Source organism: Chamaea fasciata, unplaced genomic scaffold (assembly GCF_029207755.1).
Source record: "Chamaea fasciata isolate MVZ Bird 193981 ecotype frontalis unplaced genomic scaffold, bChaFas1.0.hap1 SCAF_3, whole genome shotgun sequence".
In the NCBI taxonomy this organism is placed as follows: Eukaryota; Metazoa; Chordata; class Aves; order Passeriformes; family Sylviidae; genus Chamaea; species Chamaea fasciata.
Genome location: NW_027094088.1, coordinates 84517964 through 84540483, shown reverse-complemented (window position 1 = coordinate 84540483; position 22520 = coordinate 84517964). Strand labels below are relative to the sequence as shown.

General features: G+C 41.0%; 1 protein-coding gene across 1 annotated transcript in view; it reads right to left on the bottom strand.

Annotated features, from left to right (window-relative positions):
* The window catches only part of OGFRL1 (opioid growth factor receptor like 1), an 87992-nt gene extending 65828 nt beyond the window's left edge, over positions 1–22164 (bottom strand). The window contains exons 1-2 of the mRNA XM_066179705.1: positions 21833–22164; positions 14347–14458 (exon numbers count right to left, since the gene is read on the bottom strand). Of these exons, the coding sequence (XP_066035802.1) occupies positions 14347–14385 (39 nt within the window). The 5' untranslated portion in view covers positions 14386–14458; positions 21833–22164. The remainder of the gene's footprint in view (positions 1–14346; positions 14459–21832) is intronic.
* Between the last annotated feature and the right edge of the window lie 356 nt (positions 22165–22520).

The following is a 22520-nucleotide window of genomic DNA, read 5'->3' as shown; positions in this document are numbered from 1 at the left end:
GGGACCTAGCTTAGGCAGGTGACCAGAGGGCTACTATCCAGGCCCCACTGACTCTAACAAGGACATTTTCACCAGCTATGAAGACACACAGCACAGAAACTTGGTGCAGAAGTATAAAACTTAAATGTTCTTCATCAGTCATGAACAGAATGCATCTTTTGACAATTGATAAGAATATAGCTATAGCTATCACTTGTTGAATACTCAGGCTGCTCTTTATTGTGGTTTGGGGGCTACGCAAGAGATTTGGCCTTTGCAGTTACTTCTTTAGGGTCCCATGTTTTAAAGAAGCTGCCAAATGAACTTTCTTCCCTAGATCCCTTAGTCACTTGCCAGAAGACTAGACCAAAACCTTTTTGCCAAAACCTTCTCTTTAACCTGTCTGCATGAACTGCCTTAACCAACTTTTTTTCAGTATGGTGCAAAAAACCCACTCATACAGGACAGGTTAGTTCTCCCATTCCATCAGTGACCAGTCTGGTTCTGTCATATATTGTGCTTCCACTAAACATCCAGGGTGAGGTAGAAGCAACCACCTGATCCAGGATAATTCCAAGGTTTAGGAACTAAATGATGCAGTCTTTCCAAAAATCCTGCATGGACAGAGATGCCTTTAAAGACCTCCAGAGGGAGATCCTGTCTAATTTTTAGCATTTAAATTTCTTTGAACATCCATCTTAGGCATCATCAGTGCTACCACCAGCATCTTGCTACAGCCTGAATATTCAGCTCAGTCAGGTCTGGAATTCAAAACTCAAAAATAAATAGAAAAGGAAACAAGGCCTGTGACAACTTTCAAATTCTATGGCAGTTTTCTTGCTCTCTTTAGACTGCCATGTATTTATCCCCTGCCCCCAGGGCTTCTGTTTGCCTTAATCTATTTCTCTTTCTTTACCTGCTTACTGCTTGCACAAAGTGTAAAAATATTATTTTCCATGTTGTGACATATGCCTGGAAAATTTAACTAATGCCCCACTGTTAGCAAACAGCCTAAACTGAAACAGTAGTATCTAATCTGTATTTGTGCTACCACATGCACCACTACAAATTTGAAGAAGAAAAAAATAATACACTGGAGATTACTGGCCTAGACTTCTTTCGATTATTTTTGGGTTCTTCCATCTTCTGGGATTTGTTTCCACAGGAAGATATTAATCTGCTGGCTGTTAACCTAGAAGCCCTCCTGACTGTGTTCTGCTGACAGAAGTCAGACCTTCACAAAGGCCAGACTGGGACAGAATATCTACTAAGTTTTAAACACTGGAGAAAGCATTGCTCCTTCATATTTACAGGCACACTTTCCCATTTATTTAACAAGCATCAGAATGATTCTGCTAATGTAGCTATAACCCATTTCTCACATCCTAAAGATATGGGATACTTTGCAAGAAAGGCATCCAATGCTTCTATAGCTATACTCCTTACACACAGTACACCCAATAGTAAGAATATTTAAGAGAGTCACATAGTTCCCATGGAGAGAGAGCTGAGATCTTGTCACATTCTATTCCAAATCTACTGAAAACAGAAGAGCTTTTGCCAAGTCAATTTCGGCAAGTGTTTCCAGCATTATCCTGTCTTGCCAAACTGCATTTAGATTTTGCTGGACTTATTTACTTGTTCAGTATGCTCAGGAAAGTGGAACTATTTGTTGCTGTAGAGAATTTGGCTTACTCTGAAAACCTGGAACATTTAAAAGATGAATCAGAGACTGACTAACTTAGGAATTTGATCTGTTAACCTCAGCTCATAGCGATAGAGCATGCTCAGTGTTAGAAGTAATCCATAGTGTAGTTACTTCAGGTCTGCGACCAGCCAACTCTCTGAACTCTCAAATGGCACTTTTAATGTGCTGGTTTTATATAGCCAAGTTCTATCCCTCTAAAAAATACCATCCAACACAAGCTGTAAGATGACGCTGACAATCCTCTTTAGGGGTCAAAACAGCACAATCATGTTTTATGAAAAAAAAAAAAAACCCATCGGCATTCTTTGCTGACTGCATGGAGATGAATCCTCTGAAGGCCTGCTTTCCAGAAGACATAAGCATCCAGTCACTCTCTCAAACACAAAGGTACATCTCTTTAGGACACCTTAAGTTAAAGGCTGATCCCTCTCACACTGTTGTCCACACCCTCACTCCCCACAGAGCCGGTCAGTGCTCTGCTTCCACCCTGTCAGTGAGGCATGCAGGAATGCTTTTGATCAGATGCATCAGAGGTACACTGGTGACATATTTTGCCTGACAGAGTCATGCTCTACTGCTCAATACAAAAAATGGACTGAAAATATTTAAGTATTTCAAAAATGTTATCTGCAGCACTTGTTTTCAAGCTATTGGTACTGTTTCTCCCATGCTCGTCCATTGCATGTTTTCAGCTTTTTTTCCTCACTAAGCCAGACATTTATTCTTCAAGCCTCCCTCTATTGCCCCATCTCCTGACACTGCCCACTGCCCTGCAATAGACAGCAACCTTGCCTTCCCTTTTCCAACACAGAAGCCATGTAGTAGGTCATAGCCATGGTCCACCTATCCTCAAAGTACATACTGCCTTGAAAAAAGTACAAAATACCACTAAGGCTTATATAGTGTAACTTTTCTAACTCCTCACTGTTATAAATTCAGCCTGGAGGATGTGTAAACATACCCTACATTTCTGGTTTCTAAATGTGTACATGGTATATAATTTGGCTGCATTCAAGGTGAACGGTACCACCTTGCTTCATAAGATATACAAGTAACCCACCATAATGACCCATTCCCATCTTCACTGTACCTGTCCAATATTTAATTCACTTGCAAGCTAACAGGAATACCTGAGGATTTCTCTAGAAAATCTATTTTCTCTTGATTTGTTTTTTGTTTGAAAAAAACAAATCAAGAGAAAATAAAGAATCAAAGCCTACCACTCTCCACCCCAGGGAAACCTAACACTCAGTGACTATTCTTCATCAATAATTTTAGATCTGTTCACCAGATACATCATATCTAGACTTTTTACTATTTCAATTTTTTCTATCATGACATTTGGGCTGCCAAATCCAGTATCGTGGAATATATCACAAAGGCTAGTGTCTGTAGGAGGCTATCAACCTGCCTGACTTAATATAAAATAAAATAAAAAGATAATGCAACGAGTTCCATTTCCTGTTAGGATCTACTGGATTTACCTACTTTGGTCCCAGTCCTATTTCAGTACTTCTGTCCAAAACCATGTCAAGTTGACAGTCTATAGTCATAAACTCTACTCACCCAGTTAAGCCCCAGCACAATTTAGTTTCCATCTGTAAACTGGAGTACACTAATTTTAGATTAGGAATCCACAGAGTTTTTCATATTACTCCACTCCAATTCCTTGATACAAGTTATTGGCATCTTCTAAGCTATGTCCTATTTTAATAGCTGTTGTTAAACATACTCCTGGCTGCTTGCTAAAGTTGAAAGAATGCCATCAACATTTGTATCTGACTACGCCCCAGCTTTTAGCCACAAACCTGACAACTCTATAGAGTACTATCTTTAAGCACTATATAATTTTGTCTTGTACCTGATCATGAGCATCAACATTAAAATCCTTCTGTGTTTAGTAAAAATCTTTCTTTCTTTCTCTGCCTGTCCAGCTGTCCTCCCTCCATGCATGACATTTTCTTACTAATTTTATACATTGCTTCATTATCTGCAAATTTATATTCATGGAATAAAAGCTGACAGACATCTATTTAGAGATTTCTTGTGGCAGGAGGAAGGGAAAGAATATTTTTAAGCACCATTTTCACCTCTATTCTCAGACATTTTATCTTTGCTATCTCCCTTGATTGTGGATTCTTCCATAACTAGTAAGATTTTTGTAAGCCATTCAAAAGTGCTACACTTTTTCAGTTCATATTTCATCTTTCCTCTTGTGTTGTTCAAAAGCTTTCTACCTTTTGAATTTCTTCCTTTGAGGAAAAAATATTGAATTCATCTGACTACAAACGGACTTCTATGTGCAAAGATATGTACACCTGGGGTAGTTATCCTAGACTGACTTTGAAGCTATAGGAGAGAAACGAGCAGGGAAACTGGGGACAAGTCATCCCATTCCTAAATATGTATCTAAAATAAAACATATAAAACCATCATGTAAAAGGGCCTCTTCTTATTCATTAATGTAAGCCTAAAACAGTGCAGCTCAGACATATTTAACTACAGCACAGTTGTAGTAAGTTCAGCAATATGAAAGCTTATCATAGGTATTTCCTACCAATTTTCATGAACAATTAGAATCCCACAGCATATTCAAAGGTAATAACCCCACTAACACACCGCAGGACAGAGAAATTACATTTCCAGTAGATTTCCACCTTAAGACACGACCATATCTATTTTCCAAATGTTAATAATTCCTACTAGTTTCTTTGTGAAGAGGCTTATGTTTTCATAAAATAAACATTTCTGAGGTATTTCACTGATTCACAGGTACCTGTATTATTGACCTATCAACGGCTGCCACCTTTGCTCAGAACTGTACATCTGTAGGGTCAGAGCCCTGAGCCTCATTTAACAAGCTCTGCAGAATAAAAACAGCCATTTCAAGTAAGCCTGACCTTTGTCTTTCAAGTATTTCTGAAGATGCTTCTGTACATGCAAGTTTCTCTAAGAAAAGCAAGAGAAGGTTTAGCAGACAGGACATTGTGCCAACTCTGCAGAGCCATGTGAGTGTTGCTTTATATGCTTTTCCCTCTGCTCCTAATTGGGTCTTGCCCTTGCCCTGTAAATCTAGGACCTAAGCCAGTTTCCTTGCTTTCACTGCTTTCCATGCATTACATAGAACCTCCAATTACTGCCTGGAGCATCTTAAGGGACATCACTACTCAAACAAAAGACCAAAACCCCTCAGAGCAGGTATGATTTCAAGGAGATCGCAAGTAAATGTGTCTCACATAGGCCTTCTGCCATTTCATCACTGTTAAGTTTAAGTTGTCAAAAACCCCACTGTATGTTTTGAAAATATTTCAGGATGTTGATTAGGAACATTTATAGTTAGAAAATGAATCACTGCTATGAATCCCAGAATGACATCGGGTGTCTAGAAAGGCTTTACGGTTACATAGCTTTAAACAATAAAAATAGAGGAACTTCTCTAGCCTACATAAACTAAGTTGCTGACACACTAACAAGATCCTTGCTCTAAAGAAACAGCAGCATTTGTACTTAATGCAGGCAGACTAAGTATTCAGCTGCTTTATTTTTTTAAACCACTAATTTCTGAGCAAGAGCTTCAGATAAGCACCTACTCCATTGAATAATGTCATCAAGTACAGGCAGAATGTTAGCAACTAATTGTATTAAGAAATTCTAGAACACAAGGCTGGTTTACTCTGCACAGCATGCCTATCTTGGCGATGACTAGAAAAAAACCCCAAGCCATTTGCACAGCTTCCTTTGCCTCTTTCTTCTCCTTCCCTGATACAGGTGTGTGTATATGTGTATACACATATATATACATACACACAAATAAGAATACAAGGCAGAGTATATCAGCCTCGTATAGGGGAACTTCTTAATACAATCAATTTCAAGCATACATCTACAAAAATATATATAAAGGAACATTAAGGATATACAAGTTGTTATGCAGAATGGTGAAAATCTTTCTGGAGGAAGCAAAATGTTTTCACTGTTCTGCACAGAACAAAGCAGACAGCTTCCCCAGAAATAGCAGCACACATCAGAAATGCAGCTATCAACTCTGCAAAGTCAACACTGCAATATGAAAATATTAATCCTGTTCTCCAAGTACACAGAAGGTGAGGAGGGCAAGAGGAAAAAGAGTACTATAAACATTACTATAAGAACATCTCTTAAAAGCCGATGGCCTTCAGCAGAGTTCACAAACTCTTCCCAAAGCTTTTACTACAATAAAGTAGTTTAAAAGGTTGTTGACTGATTGTCCTTTTATTTCTGAGACCAAGGAAAAAGGTCTGAAAAGGATTGAGAAAGTTCAGGTCCATAACAGAGAATAATAGCATTACAGAACAACTGGATGTGGGAGATATTTCATGTACAGGCCATGATGAAGACAAAAGCAAGCAGTTTATGTTGCATCTAATGAATAAAGGTGAATCAAGGAAAGGCAAAGAGATGAGTGAAATGGTGAAAGCAAAGATACAAGAGATCTCTGCACAGCATCCTGGAGAGCTAAAAGCAAATCCTCTGTCCTTGCACAGGAAGAGTTACAAAAGGAGTGCAATGAAGACGACAGAATGGTTCAGAGCTCCTCCAGGTCGATGCTCAAAGGCCTGCTTCTGACTGAAAAACACCTGGATGGCCAAAGGAGATTGCAAAAAAGCTGCCCTGAGCAACATCCCTCTCTTCCACTGATAGTCTTGCCATGCTACAGGCAGAAGTTCTTGAATTAATTTTCTAGGCTCTGCACTATGAAAGGAGGTATGTATTTAATCAAAGGATGTACAAGGAAGGGGGGAAGAAAAAATACTTCAACAACACAAGACAAAGTTACAGAAAGTATTTCCAATTTATCCACAAGAAAAATCCAAGTGCCAATAACAGGAAGCCTGAATTGGAGGAAAATGCTGGCTATCCATATTAAATTAAGAGATGTATTGTTAAATAAAAGCAGCTACGTTGACATCCACAGCTAAAAACATGCCTCAAGCTATCATCTGGAAAAACACTATGTCACTGCATGGCACGTGGCTTCCTTCCCATATTCTTTGTTCATTTATTTGTTTCATAATAACTATTTGAAGCTTTAGGAAAAAACCAAAACAGCCTGTATCTGTCAACAGAAAAAAAAAATGGTGTTCATGCATCTTGGTCTATAAATTACTGCTTAAAGGGAAAAAAGTCATATGCCAAATTCAACTCAATTCACTTCAATGCAAAAGAATCATCCTTTCTCATTCAGTTTTTTTTAGTGATACAGGATTAGTCTTCTTTTATTCTGTTTCTAAACAACACAAGCACATTGTTTAATGCCTATTTCACATATAAATAATGAAGAGAACTCCTCAAGAAACAGGGCAATTAAACACTCACTTTTCAAGCAAAGAGTTGAAGCACGTATCCGAACAATATACCGTTCTGAGTGCAGCTTGAGTAGAAACAGCAGCTCAGTACTGAAAGCCTTCCATTCACATCATCACCTGTATTTTCCTCATAACAAGCACATATGTAGGCAGATGGATTGGGCTGTTTCCAACAGTTGCCCGGTCGTTTCAAACATGACTTCCACAAACAGCATGCAGATGTAAATAGCGCTGGTTGAATTTCCTCTTTTACTTCCCTTCTTCTTGGTTGGCAGACACAACTTCTGCAGAGTCAGAACCAAGACCCCTCAGACAAGATCTGTTATTTTCTTTCAAACAGGGCTGGGGAACAAAGAAGCTTTTTAAGAATACACTGTTAATTCCGTAGACCGGTCAAGAGGGCTTGACTTGACCTACCCAAATCTGAAAGCCAGGGCCTGAAAACAACACCCTGCCTCTTCAGGGAGATAGTGACCTCAACAAGTACCAAGACAAAATACACCAATATTTAAGGTAAGACAAAGCTAGTAGCCAGCTGCTACTTCAGACAGAAAATGAGGGCCACTGCTGTAACTCTTGTATTGCGTTTTCATGGCCAGGTTTTGGTAGCAGTGAAGACTACAAGGGTAGCTTCTGTGAGAAGCTGCCAGAGGCTTTCCCCATGTCTGGCAGAGCCAATGACAGCCAGCTGTGAGACAGACCCGCTGCTGGCCAGGACTGAGCCAGTCTGAAAAGGTAACAGTCTCCCACGATAACATATTTAAGGAGGAAAAGAATTTATTGTGCAAAAATAATTTGGCTCTAAGAAGAGAGGAGTGAGATTATGTGAGAGGAACACTATGCAAACACCAAGGTAAGTGGAGAAGGAGAGGGAGAAGGTGCTCTAGGCACTGGAGCAGAGATTTGCCTGCACTCTGTGGGGATGCAGAGATCCACCTGCGGCTCATGGAGGAGACCCACACCTGGTGCAAGCCCAAAAGATTCTGTGACTTTGCTGGAAGTCTGTGCTGGAGCAGGGTCCTGGCAGGGACCAACAGACTCATGGAGAGAGAAGCCCATGCTGGAGCAGGTTTCCTGGTAAGACTTCAGTGTGGGAGATCCACACTGAATCAGGCTGTGCCTGAAGGACAGCACCGTGGGGAAGAGTGACCCACGCTGGAGCAGTTCATGAAGAACTTAAGTCCATGGGAAGGATTCACACTGGAGAAGTTCCTGGAGTACTGTCTCCCATGAAAGGGATGCCACATTTCAGCAGGGGAAACACTCCTCTCTCCAATCACCATCAAGAACAATCTGTGATTAACTGATCATAGCCACCATTCTCCGTCTCCCTTGGCCACTGTGGGGGAGGAGGTAGAGCCTGGGAAGTATGGAGGAGTAGGGAAAAGATGCTTTTAAGCTTTGTTTTACTTCTCATTATTCTGCTCTAATTTTGAATGGTAATAAATTCAAATAATATCCCCAAGTCAAGTCTGTTTTGCCCGTGACGATATTTGGTGAGCGATCTCTTTCTGTCCTTATTTCAACTCACAAACCTTTTGTTTTATTTTCTTTCCCTGTCCAGTTGTGGAAGGCAGGGATAGAGTGGCTTTCCTGGGTGCCTGGCATCCAGCCAGGGTCAAAACACCATAAATCCTTCTGAAGTTTAGCCCTAGCAGTTTTTAAGGGATAGCTGGCATAAAAACAGGTTCCATGTTTGAAGCTTTTTACAAAGAAAACTCATGTGCATGTAGTGTGATTAGAGGCTGAAGAAAACAGTCCCAACACATTACTACAATTTCCAAGAGGAGAGGAAACATGGCTGAACTTTGAGACGGTACGTAATTCAGGAAGAAGAGTAATAGAATGGGTATTGAAAGAATTTCCTGCCAAAGCACAAATATTATCAATATGTAAATCTTCACAGGAGGTACTTAATGCTTTTGATATTAAATACTCTGCCTATGCAAGTCTTTTCCTATTGCTCAATCCTCTTCAAAACTATTGCAAAGCTTTCCAGATGAGGAGATTATGTTAAGAATCCTCTGCCTAGATGGCATTTCTCAAGTGTATCCAAGTCTCATAAATTTCATTACAAGTTCCCTTAGAAAGTTCTCGTGGTTGTCAATAAAGCCAGTTTTAAGCCCGGAAAGACTCCTCTAAGCACTTGTTATTTGTTAAACCACAACTCTGTTCATTACTGTTCTACTCTGTCAGCAGTAACACCCACTTCTATCATTCACAAATGTAAGCTGACTGTTGCCCATGATTCCCATTTTTCTTCCACCATAAATACTAAAAATTCAGCTACTTCTACAACCCATGTAAGCCATACCCTGAACAACTACCTTGGCCCTAAATTAAATTTGCAATTATTTTAAATCAAATGCTGCATTTGTTGAATTTCCTTCTCCTGAGTTCACTAAAAGCTTTTCAGAGTCACTTAGATCTGCAAGAAAAGACTTTTAGAAAACTCTGCGCATTCCACCTGCTCCATTTGCAGAGAAAAAAAAATCATCAACCTAAAATCACAGCTTTATCAGTGTCTCTCCTAATTTCAAATGCATATACTTTCCAACTAAACCATCATCTTTCAAGTTATTTACAGCCAAATAAATAACTGGCTAAGAAGGTAATGTCTTCTGCTTCCCCACATTTTAATTAGCAAGCAACTCAAAGCCATTAAAAATGCGGAGGGCCCATCCCTCTGCCTTCCTCCTCCCAGTCTTCCTGTGCGACCCCTGCCCACATCATTCAAATTCCACTTTGATGTCGCTTGACTTGAATCAGACTGTAAATCCTTTTTGAGAGACCTCATACCTTACTACCAACAAGGAGAGTGCAAGATGATGTACAGTGCTAATCCTAACAGACCTTCATGCGTTACTGAAATACAATATGATTTGAACCTGACAAGTATATGAATCTTCACTGAAAGCTATTTGCAAAACACATATTAGTGAAGTTTCTCAAATACAAAATATGGGGATTTTGACATTGCAGATACTATTTTACCTACCTATATGACAAACATATTTTGTAAGAACTCTGACCAGGACATTAACTCCTTTACAAAAAAAGTCACAAAGTCTGGAAAGTCTTAGGGTATCTGTATCTTATGTGAAATGTAAAGGCACAGATTAATGTTTAGATTATGTCCTCTCATACTTTTACACAAACATGCACACCAACATATTTGGGATAAAAAGATACTGACAACAAGAAAAAAACAATTAACACCACAACTCACTTTATCAAAAGCATAGATAGTTCACACACGTACCAAGCAGATGCCTATCTTCTCTACATTTTCTCAAGAAAGAATTCACTAGTGCTTTCAGTGTCAGCTTAAATCAGTTATATGCTACAACCTCACTGCTCTTTCTCTGGTATGACAGCAATCACCCTAAGGTAGTGTCCCAATCACATAAATTGTTCTCTATGTCTTAATGGTCGTTATTTTAGCAACAGGGTCCACCCAGACATATAATTAGTTGGCAGGACTGGAATCTTGAAATTGCCACAATTGACTTCCAGAAAAGTATGAATCAACTTTTAGCACTTCCTCTTTTTTTTTTTTTTTTTTCCTTTTTTTTTTTTCCTTGTTGCAAGGGAGCATGAAGGGGAGCATCACTGAACCTCAAACAGCAGAGATGCTATGATACATCAGGGGTAAACCCAGACACATGAAATCTCCCTGACCTTCCCATCATTTTTCAGGGTTGGGCCTCCTCCAGGAAAAATAAATTTTTAATATTTCCCCCCCTCCCCTCACTTTTGCTTACTGGTGAATTTCTAGTTTCCAGAAGTCCTTTAAGTGATTATTTCCTACAAGGCTTAGGATTTCAAATTCTAAGTGAACCACTGGAGAGATGATAAAGATGTGAAATAATCTTGTGAAAACTTTCCAGCAGAGTCTAAAAACAAAGCCAAGCAACCTGTACAAACAAGCAACTCTGAAAACCTAAAAGTTTGCAGTTAAAAATATAACCTGATTCCATTTTAGATTCTTCCTAACAGAGACTGGATGATTTCTAGATATTAAGACACAGACATGACAAGAAAGATTAAGCACTGTGTAGAAAAGACTGGCCTAATTCATATGCCTGTGATAAATGAAATAAAAGTTTCAAACAGACATCTATGTTTTAGGTGTCAAACATTTCTTGACGTCTGTGGCAGTTGGCAGCTGCAAACATCCGACTGAAAGCCCCATCTGCTGCTTCACAGCTTCCAGTCGAGGATGTTTACAGTCGCTCACTGTCAACAGCAACACACATTCCATGGCTGTTTATTTTATATTATTAGCATGCAGAAGCCTCCAAGCAGGTTAGTTAAGATCACTACAACTTCTGTTGCTGTGTTGCTGCCTGCAGATGTACACTGGACTGTTTTTATAGTATTTACTAATTAAATAATGTACAACTTCCAGAGGAACATTTGCAAACAGCTAGGCATATTTTCTATTCAAGCATTGCAATTCTAGGATTATGTTGCCTGTTTTACACCCAGTAAGGATTAACTAAAGAGGTACAAAAAGAGCAACTTGCTTCCACTGTTGTATTTGTTTCTGTTTTCCAAGAGACTTGACCAATCCTGCCACATTCATACAAAAACTACATTACTCTACAACGAAGTTCACTTATCAGCACAGCAATTAAAAATAGCAACCAGCACAAAAATAGAAACAAACCCTCCCTAAGGCTATTTCACTAAAGTGTCTGGGATGGCTTCCTTTCCCTCAGAAAAGTGGGTACAAGGAAATTATATTATATTAGAAGTTAGCTTATGCAATATTCGCTTCCAAATAAAACCATGGAAAAAAAACTCACCACCCAGCCCACAGGGGACTGTGGGGAAGAGGGAAGAAGTTGTACGGCAAGCTCTGCAAAGGCTTCAATAAATTCAAGATTTCTACAAATTATCTGAGCAAACCAGTTGCTGCTGCTCTTCACATAGAGTTGGCACAATGGCATTTCTCACCAAATGAAAAAGCCAAAAAGATCTGGCATAACAACATTTCGGTTGTACAGTTCTGCTGGGTTTTTCTGTTCCATCCCCCATTTTCTTATTAAGTTAATGATGGGGAAAAGTAAAGATTAATCACTCAACTATTTTTCTGAAGTCATATGAAACCACAGCAGGCAAGCAGAGTGATTATATCACTCTAATTATAAGGTGTTTTTCCTTGAAAGTTTCTTGCCCCCAAATGAAATTACCACACTGTAAACCAAGTAGGTTATGGAAAGACTGTAGTTGGAACACAGAAGCCTGTGGCGTATTTACTCAAACTGATAAGTGTGAAGGATCTCTATAAATCACTTTCAAAACTCAGGGTTATATTTTCTATACTAAGGTTAAGAAAATTAATCTTTCAGGCAGCAGGTGAAAACAAGCAGAATTATGCTAGGGTCTTTCCCTTTATTCAATATAAACTTTGAGCTACTAAAGCTTCCTAGGGAATCACATTTTCTCAATGGGTCAAGTCACTAAGGAAACAAAGCAAACTTTATCAGTGCTGCACAACTTTACATTCCAGGAATTCCTAGCACTTGGCATCTATATACACCACACCAGAGCCACAGGATCCACTCACCCTCTCCTTAGGAGAGCTATCATGACAAGCTATGAAATTCTCAGTAAGGTCCCCAACTTTTCATAAAGCTGGCAATATGAGGAGGTAATGGCCTTTCCTGTGTGAGATCTATTGAAGAACATGACATTTAGAAAATGTATTTTCTAAAACAATACTTTGGGAAAAGAGAAAAAGAGTTCCTCTATTGGCAAGTTCCATCTTCTTTATCACAAGCCAGCTAAGAAATACACTTAAATCACCATGTAAAACAATATGTATAGATAGTAACCAAAAAAAACCCCCACAAAACAAAACACCCTCAAATGGAAAACACTGACTGCAGAATGGAAGTATTTCAGCCTAATTACACCAACTCATGACACTAAAATTATAATTTCATTTGTAAATATACTGGCCTAATATCTACACCTTAAAGGGGGAAAATATAGGAAGGTTATAAAATGAATTAATTAGATGAAGGACATTACATCAGCAACGATATGCAATTCCACTCCACATATGGCTACCTTTTCATTTTAAAAACACAAACAGATTATATCTGTATACAAGTCAAAAGAAGGCCAATCTAAAACTGTGAGGCACTTTGTCACACAGTATGGATTTATGCAGAAGAAGGCAATGAGTCGTCTTTACCACTCTGATACTTAATTTGTAAAGTGTTTAGTAAGAAAGTGGTGTTTAGTAAGAAAGAGGTGTCCAAGACTCAAATAGCAATCAACAGGGCTTGATACATGCTGATCTTGATAAGGTGGAACATGCCTGAACAGGTAAAATACAGGTAAGACAAAAGGAACAACATTTGAACTTTTCAATGTCTTCATGAATTTATAGTTCATGCCCCAGAAGGAGAAAGGAGGAAATTGGTAGCACTTAAGCCCTGTTCTGTGAAAAAAAAAAAAAAAAAAAAAAAAAAGCTTTCCACTGCTTTTCTCTCATTTCCCTGAAATTTCTAAGTCAGATGAATGGATTATTGGTGACAAAGAAAGAACTACAAAAACAAACAAACAAAGCAACTAAACCAAAATTGGCCAAGTGCTCCTAGAATTCAAAAAACAGGGCCTCTACCTTTTCTGTTACCTTCCATATAGACAAGGTGTTAGGTTAACTCAGCTAAATTAGTTTTTAATCATATGAGATCAACACTGGAATATCAACAGACAAAAATGCAAATTAAAAGCTACATTGAATTTGCAAAAACTTAACTCATGGAAATTATTTTCTGAGTTGCTTTATAGTTTACATTTTCAAATTTGCTTGTCAAAACCTTTAAGATCATCTTTAAATATGGGAAAATATTATTCCTCCTCTTCCTGTCACTGACAGCACAGAAAGATTAAGCACACATTACTTATATGAACTCAAGTTCACAGCTGTTATGATACAGCATGAGTATCTCCAACTGTTGCAGATGAATCCAATTCTCCCAAATGCATTTTAGTTCTAAAATGTCTGAAGCAGCAGGCTCCCCCCTGCACTAAGCAGGCAGTTGCAGACAAGCAGTTGAAATTATGCCCCAAACGAGACACAAAACGTCCAAACATTTGGGAATGAGATGTCAAAACTCTTGGTAAAATCATGAACAACATGTTGTGCCTAGTTTTCTTGAGCCTCTTCCCAAAATTCTCTCCTCAATGTCTAATCATTAAAGACTTGAATCAGCTTCTAATCCACCCAAGTGAATGAATACTATAGTGCATCTCACTAGCAATGTATCTGGTGAAAAAAGTCCAAGAACTTACTTCTTGGATATCAGCGGATCCTACTTCAGTCCCCTTCATAGGAGATACCCACAGCTCCGGGCAGAATTACATTCTTCGTCTGCCAAAGACTGCTCCTCAGATTTCCAGGAATCTGTATCACATACATGAACAGAAGTTATTGTAATTCCAGAAGTTCAGCAGTTCAGATCACATAGTTCTCATTATTAGGACTGTCTGCAAGAAGTCAGATAGCTTTTAACAACAATTATTACAACTGTGTCCTTTTCTGGTATTTAAAACTTAGAATGTGTTTAAAGTAACACATTACTCCTGAATGCAGCTGTCTCTCAATTTGTGTAGAGAAAGGTTAACTGCTAAGGCAGCATAAGTACTCAGAAACAAGACTGAAGAATTTAAATTTCCCACCAGAGGTAGGCATAATGACTTCTCATTTATTATATTAAGAAACGTACAGATTACACATAATCAATCTCAGATTTAACATCATTTCAGAAAAGCAAAATCCCCAGAGCCTTTAAGATGGAGAATAACTTATTCACACAATCATTTTAGAGGAGGAAGGACACAGAGAACTCCCATGAAGATGGATGACAGAACAGATACACAAGACAGAATTACAGTATTAGGCAAAACCCAAAGAAATAGAGATTAAGAAGAGCATAGTAAAAACAAAATAAGGAGAACTTAAGTAAACCAACCTGGAGTAGAGGGAGAATACACACATGACAGTTCTGAAATCTAAGTTATGAGTACACAACAAAAGCAGAAGGAGTGCAGAATGTAGCATTTATTAACTGAAATGTATATAAGTCAAAACATATTATTTATCAATTTGCACTCCTGACACCTCTTGAAGGTACCTGAACCCATTCTGGATGTGCCCCATGAAACAGATGTCTTTGATAAACACATCTCCACCAACCAGCTGCAGCAACAAGTGAAAGCTAAAGAGGAGTATGAGCACTATTAATGCTCTGCTATAGCATCAGTGAACAGTACAGTGTTGTTTACTCCTCTCCATTTCAGTGTCATGAGGGAATTGCTGTGAAGCCTGCAAACTTTAAGTCGTGGCCAGAAAGGCAGATGCAACAGGTTCAACTGTTCTGTGGTACCAGCTGGCACAAGTGGGCGACACCCAGGTGGTTTGAAGCATTTCTCTCTCCTTGGTGACAGAGCCAAGTGCCAGCTGCTGTCCCATGAGCAGCGCAGCATCCGGCCTGACACTGTGCCCAACTATACATTGTGCGTCACCTCCCAATGCAGAGACATTAAGTTTGGCTTCCCGTGTCACATAAATACAAAGATCACACACTGGGTCAGCACAGGAGTAACAGCATATATTAGACCAGAAAAGAGTCTCCAATGCTAGTAACTCCTCACAGTTTTATGGGAGAAACATTGTCCAAGGAAGTAAAACTTAACAGATACCAAGCTTAGCAAAGAACATTTACTTAGCTTTAACAGTGTGAACAAAATACCTACAGCATTTACAACTCATTCAGCTGCACTGTCCACTTCAAAGGCAAAATACAGCTGCAGTGATAAGCCTCTGGCACAGGGGACACATTACACTTATGGCACATACCTGAGATCCCTGCGCACAGGAGCAGACATATGTTCAAACACAAAATTCTGCCCCAACATGCTCCAAGAGCTTCTAGAACACTTTCATCCTGTATTTTGCAAACTGACTCCTAACTCACATTTCTTGTTTCCTTTATTCAGGACATAAAGTTGTGCTGAAGTCACATCACTGGGGAACTATTTTACAACCTTCTGTACTCTTGAGAAAAGCAAGGACTTTAACTCCGATCGAGCCCATTGACTCACATCTCACATACTGCAAGTTTACCCTCATATTTCCAATTTCAGGGTCAGGTTATTAATGCAGGAATCATTTCTGCTTACATATAGGTAGAACACTGCACCCATCCCAGATTCCCGGCAAATACAAGGAAGGCCTGTTTTTACTTCCCATCACTCCTTTCCTCATTTAGAGCTCAAACGCAAAACTGGGACATAAAGATTCTCAAAATAATTAGCACAATCATAATGTTAGTCCTTCATCTCCAGCAGATCAAAACAAATACAGCCTCTGACCACAACACTATTGCAACTTAATGTACTCCACAGTGAACTGCACAAGCCCCAGATGTTGCAGAACAGTCTGCAAGGCTTCAGTTTACACATCCTTACCCATGCGGTTGCGCAATGCTTTGATTACTCTTGACCCAAAGGTACTTGAACATTACCAGAAATTAGTTCTAGATGAAAGAGAACTACTGGGTACTACGTAAAGCAAAACATCTATTAAAAGTGTGCAGAAAGCAACTTTATTAAGAACAGCATGCTCTAAAGTAATTTAGAAAATGCTTGTTTATTCATAGCACTACACAAGAAAAACGTAACAGCAACATTTAAAGAACAAAACTAGAGTTCACGTGCAGCAAATGCACTAACCTTTGCACACATACCGACGAGGGCAATACACCTACTCAAGTCCCATTCTTAATTTATTTCCAACAGCCTCCCCTTTTCTTGGGTGTGACCAGGCTTATGAAATGAGGGAACAGAATGAGGCTGAACATCAGTAGTTAAACACTTGCTTGTTCCCACAGTTTGAAATTAAACATTCTGACCTATCAGATAAAATGCTGACATCATACTGACAGAGCCATGAACCTGAATCTTGTTAATGTTAACCTGTATCCTCACCACCGTGAAAAGGTTTTTCCTCCCAACTTTTCAGAAGCAGAAGTTACAAGAGATTAATAAGCACATGACAAAAAAAGCCCGCCAAGTTAAAAGAGAGGCACAATTCAGACATACAAAGCCAGGAGAAAGCACCAGACTGACCAGTGAAGCAAGAGAAGAGGTCTTACCAGCATAAGTGCCCCAGCTAAGACACTGGGGAAGCTCCAAAGTGCTCAAAAAACTACACAGCAATCAACACTGACATGCCTAAGAGTGCACACACTACTAAGTTCTGCAAGAGCTCCAGAAGGCAGAGTGAGCCCTTCTGAAAGAGCTAAAATAGAGCTGCACATGAGAAATGACAGGTAGGAGGAGGGCATAAAGTCAGAAGAAACCCCTATTGATTAATTTCAGGCATTGGGAACTTAGAATTATCCTTCCTCCTCACCTTCAGCCCAAAGTTTTCAGTATAAATCATACAGCCTTCCACAAACAGATGCAAACAGGTCGTGTAATTGTATTTTACTACTGATAGCAGAAACAACTGCCCAGAGATTACAGAAAAGGAACAGAAAAAGAAACAGGACACATATGAAACCTTTTTCTATTAAAAAAACTCACTTTTCTGATGGTCAATAGTGAGGACAATCCTTGGTGGATAAACATAGATTTAGGAGTCAGTTAAAAATTAGAGCTCTGAGTACATCTCTTGACAGCTCCAAGAACAGCTCTCAGTTCCTTAGACTCACAGAAAGTTTATAATCAACTTGTTGTAAGTGCTTTAATTTAGAACATGTGTCACTTAGGAAAAACACTAAAGAAAGACCTGACTTTATTTTTCAAATGTCTTAACAACTAATCCCCTTGGGATTATGTCAGGCATTTCACATTAGGGTGGCTTGGGCTCACCTTGACCGGCAAATATGTTAAAATGCAACCAAACCTGTCTACATATGCACTCTAACACATGCTTCTAATATTTCAAACGGTGAGAGAGGAAAAGCATCTGTGGATCTAAAACTGATCAAGAACATATTATCATGTGTTTTACTCAACATGAAGTGTCATAGACAGAAGCAGTCTTACAGAATAATGTAAAACTTCATTTTTACACACCTGAACTTAGAAGGGGAAACTTGTCTGCACAAAAATCTATTTGCTGTGGTAGGCTGCTATTGTAGAAGGTATATTTATATAGTACAAGTTTTTGGTACAAAGGACTACATACGCAAATGGCTGAATTAATAAACAGGAGTTGAGAATAAGCTTTTCCTGTCCCTGTTAATTTATGGCCCAGTGCTACATTCCTTTCAGGCAATGCCATAATCTTCAGAAAATGACTTCACATTATCGTCCTTAGAGTAATCTAGGAATGCAGACAGAAAGAACATCAACCATCACCTTCATAAGACTCTCCCTCTTAACCCTCAAGGGTTTAGGTGCCTGATAAGGTTTTAGATATTATTAAAACTTTAAACATCCGTACTTGGCTGCTACTACCCTCTGCGCACACATCTTCCTGCCAGTGGGTACTTGTACCAACACTGAGGCCTTCATAACACTGACTGAACCAATACTGCACATCCAAACCACCACGTGGTTCTCAAATCCCCTGCTCACCCTGTCACCCCTCAACTGCTGAAGCGCAAGAATGTGCAACTTCAAGATCTGTCCTTTATCCCAACAATAAAATAAGGAGTTTGGGATAACACCAGCTGCACCAGAAACCTTTTTAAACAATACAAACACTAGGACAAGAAGAGCTCAGGTTTAAATCCCCCTCTAGGCCTGTCTTAGCCATAAGTCAAAACTTGGCTTTCACTCACCCACTTGAATGCCTGTGCCCATGGATGGTGATGCCATCTATACTTTGACCACTGCTTTCAACAGGAGAGGCTCAGTCCAGGAGCTTCTGCCACCCAGGAGAGACACCACATTCAAATCACTCCTCCAAATCAGTGAGATGTCCCTTTTGCAAAAGGGTACCCTGCTCAGGCATCTCATTCCAGGGCATTTGCAAATGCAAATAACAAACGGACTGACACCTTCACCTAGCTAGACCCAAGACTTAAGCCTCCATAAAAGCTAAGCTGCAGAGCAGATCTCTCTCCACATGTCCTCCTGGTCCCTGAGGTTCTGACCATTGTCCTCTGAGGTGACAGAGGACACCTGGCATGGCCTTTTCCTGCAAGTCCCACAGTCAAAGCTGATGCCAACTCTGGGCTATGGGCATCAGGGCAGCTGGTCAGGCGTCCATACACTCCAGCCCTTAAGCTACCCTGGGTGTTTTGCCTCCTCCTTCTGTCAACTGCACAGAAAGTGCACACGCTCTTGGCACACTGATCTTCACTCAGCTTTCCAAAGAATCAGTAAAATGAATCACGTCTGGTACTTGTATCTATTCTACTAAAATAAACAAAACTCAATCACAGGATCACTTTTTAGTATTCGAAGCACTCGTGTGCTGGTGGACACAGCTCTGACAAAAATACTTGCTCAGATGACAACCCCTCTGTGGGCTTTAACAGCTCCTAACCCAACATGGTGTCAGGGTGCTTACTTGGCTGCAAATGCACCTTGAATACAAGCAAATGTGCCTTGTCTTCACAGTTAGGCGAAGGGGATTCCAGTACAAAAGCAGCATTGATAACATAGCTTAGAAAACTACAACAGCAATGCCAGGACTCTAACTTTATAAGTAGATTTATGACTAAGAAAAAGAGCTGTTAATTAGTTTTCAATGGTAACAGCAAAGACCAAATGATGTATTAGGAATCACTGACACTGCATTTAACATTTAGTATTTCCCTCATTTCTCATGAGGCAACAGACAGACTTACAAATTCATTATATGACATAAGAGGTCTCAACACATAAAAACTATTACCAACTATATTAACCTCATCTGGAAATCTATCCAGAAAGTGAATCCAGTAAAAATTAATCTTCACCCAGATCTTTTGACAATGAGCTCATAAGTAATGCTTCCATTCTCTATATCTGTATAAGTCTGAGTTACAACAAAGCTATGCACAACAGCCATAAAAAGGTAGCATGCATATTAACAGGAGTATATTAGGTTTGACTTTAAGAGTCAAGTTTTTGAGGGCGAGAGAGGAGTTATATTCTGCAATCAACCCTTTTAAACTCAGCCTTCTATATTCAAACAGCTGGCATATAGAAGAGCTTAAAACATAAAAAGCAGTGACCTATTGTGTTTTGACTCAGAGTAGATACAGAAGTAACCTTCAAGGTTACCTTGCCCTATGCGCGGCCTCAGGAAGGAAAAAACCACAGTTTCAGCAAAGGAATTTCTTGCCTGGCTGGAGGCCACACCCGCCACAACAACTGATGTCAGGAAAGCATTTGGATTCACAACTCTACTCGTAGCACCCAGCCGGAGGCGAAGCAAAACTTTCTCATTTTCGGAGAAGAAAAGAAACTCTTGCTCAATAAGTAGCAATTATGCTGCAGAATTTATATGCTGAGCACGGCTGAATGTACGAGCACCAGATCAGTCAACCATAGCTTTAGTGCTTTGAGTATGATTAACAGAATGAACTTTCAAAGGTCAATTAAATGTCAACACATTTTAAAGAGATATTCTTCTTAAGCTGGGGCAATGTGTAACAGTACCTTCCAGAGCTGCTGTGCACTTTCACCTTAAAATTTTACTCATCTTATAGTCACATATGCAGATTTAAAGATGATACCTAATTAACCTTTGATAGAAAATAATGGCTATTTACGCTCCTGGCTTTTCTACCGCTAAACTGTCTTTATTACTTGTGTCGAAGCAAGTACACAGAGACACTTGCCCCAGAATTTCATTTCAATTGTTTAGGGTGTGAGCAAAGTGAGAAGAAAAGGAGCAAGAACAGTTTGAAAGTCTAATAACTTACTAAACGAAAATGAGAAGACGCTTTTGATATGCAACTGAGCTGCCTCGATGTGAATCTGGGGGAGGATGGGGGGGGAGGGGGGGGACGGGACCGTAACCGAATTAATTATGAACGCATTAATCATGACTTTAGGCAACCCAGTGATTTAGCTCTTTACTTCTAAACATTTCTGAAAATGGAAAATTCAAACTTCAGCTAACTAGCCCAGGACATCTTAAAACAAACGCCGAAAAACTGAATGCTTAGTACAATTCATTTAAGTTACCCCTGAAACTGGATGCTCAAATCATTAGTTAGTTTAAAAGTTTAAAAAAACCCCAACCAAACAAAAAAAAACCAAAAAAAACACCTTCAAAGTCTCCATGTCAGTACAAACTAAAAGGAACAAAATCCCGACCAAGGCCTCTCAACAGTACCATAATCATTCTAACATGAGCAATATTTATTCAAGACCAGAGCTAAAGAATAATTTGAGAGTTGAGAAAAACCAGCAGAGAGCCGCAGTCTGTGCAGACGCCAAAAGAAAATGGGTTGGAGAGTTTTCCTTTCACAAGGGCAGCGGTCCCGGCATCTTTCCACAGGTAGGATTGTAACTCCACGCAATTTTAGGAAGAGTTTTTAGGAGGTTCCCGCTCTGGCCCTGACAGTCCCGCCAGGTTTTGGGCCAGGTGCCGAGGGGAAGCGCACGGCGACAGCTCTCCCCAGAGTGGGAGACAACCAAGGCGAACAACCTTCCAAGTTCCTAAAAAGTTTCCACACACGGGCGCTGCCTGACCCCCACAGCCTCCGCGGGCCCGTTCGCCCCGTCCTGTCGCACCTGCGGCCCCGTCCGGAGCCCCGGGAGCTGCGGGCGGAGCGGGAGCGCGGCCCGGCCCGCAGGTGCCCCGGGACCCCGGCCCGCTCCTTACCTGGACGGGTCCCGCTCAACTTTCCCACTCCGGGCGAAACTTGCGGCAGACAGCGGACCCATTACCGACGGCCATCTCCAGTCCAGTTCAGCCCGTCCCGTCCCGTTCCGCCCCAGCCCCCCGCCAGCCCGGCCACAGGGGCGGGGAAAGGGGGCGGAGAGAAGCCAGCCCGCCCCGCGGCGGGCATTGTACGCCCCCGGAGCGCCCTTCCCAGCGGTTGAAGCGGCGTAAGCTCCTCCTCCCCTCGCCATGTTCTTTGTTTCTCCTGCTTTTCCCGGCCGTTCCCGGTGACGCCGCGGCCGCCCCGGCGGGGCCGGCGGAGCGGAGCGGGGCCGCCCCGGCCGCAGGTGACCGAGCGGCCGCCCCCGCCCGAGCGCCGCCCCCCCGCCGGAGGGGATCCCGGCCCGCTCCGCCAATCGGCTGGGGGCAGGGGGCGCCTCGACCAATGAGACGCCGGGGAGCGCGGAGAGTCCCGCGCGGAGCCAATGGGGCGGCGCGGCGGGCGGGCCCGCCTCCCCCTCGCGGCTCGCGGCGCGGGCCGGCCGGCGGGGGCAGCGCGCGGGGCCGCCCGGGGCGCGCAGGGCTCGCTCCGGGCTGCGCGGCCCTGAGGGCCCCGGCGGCACGGCCGGCACACGGCACGGCACGCCTCGCCTGCCTGCCCACAGACTTGTTCGGAGAGGCGGCAGGG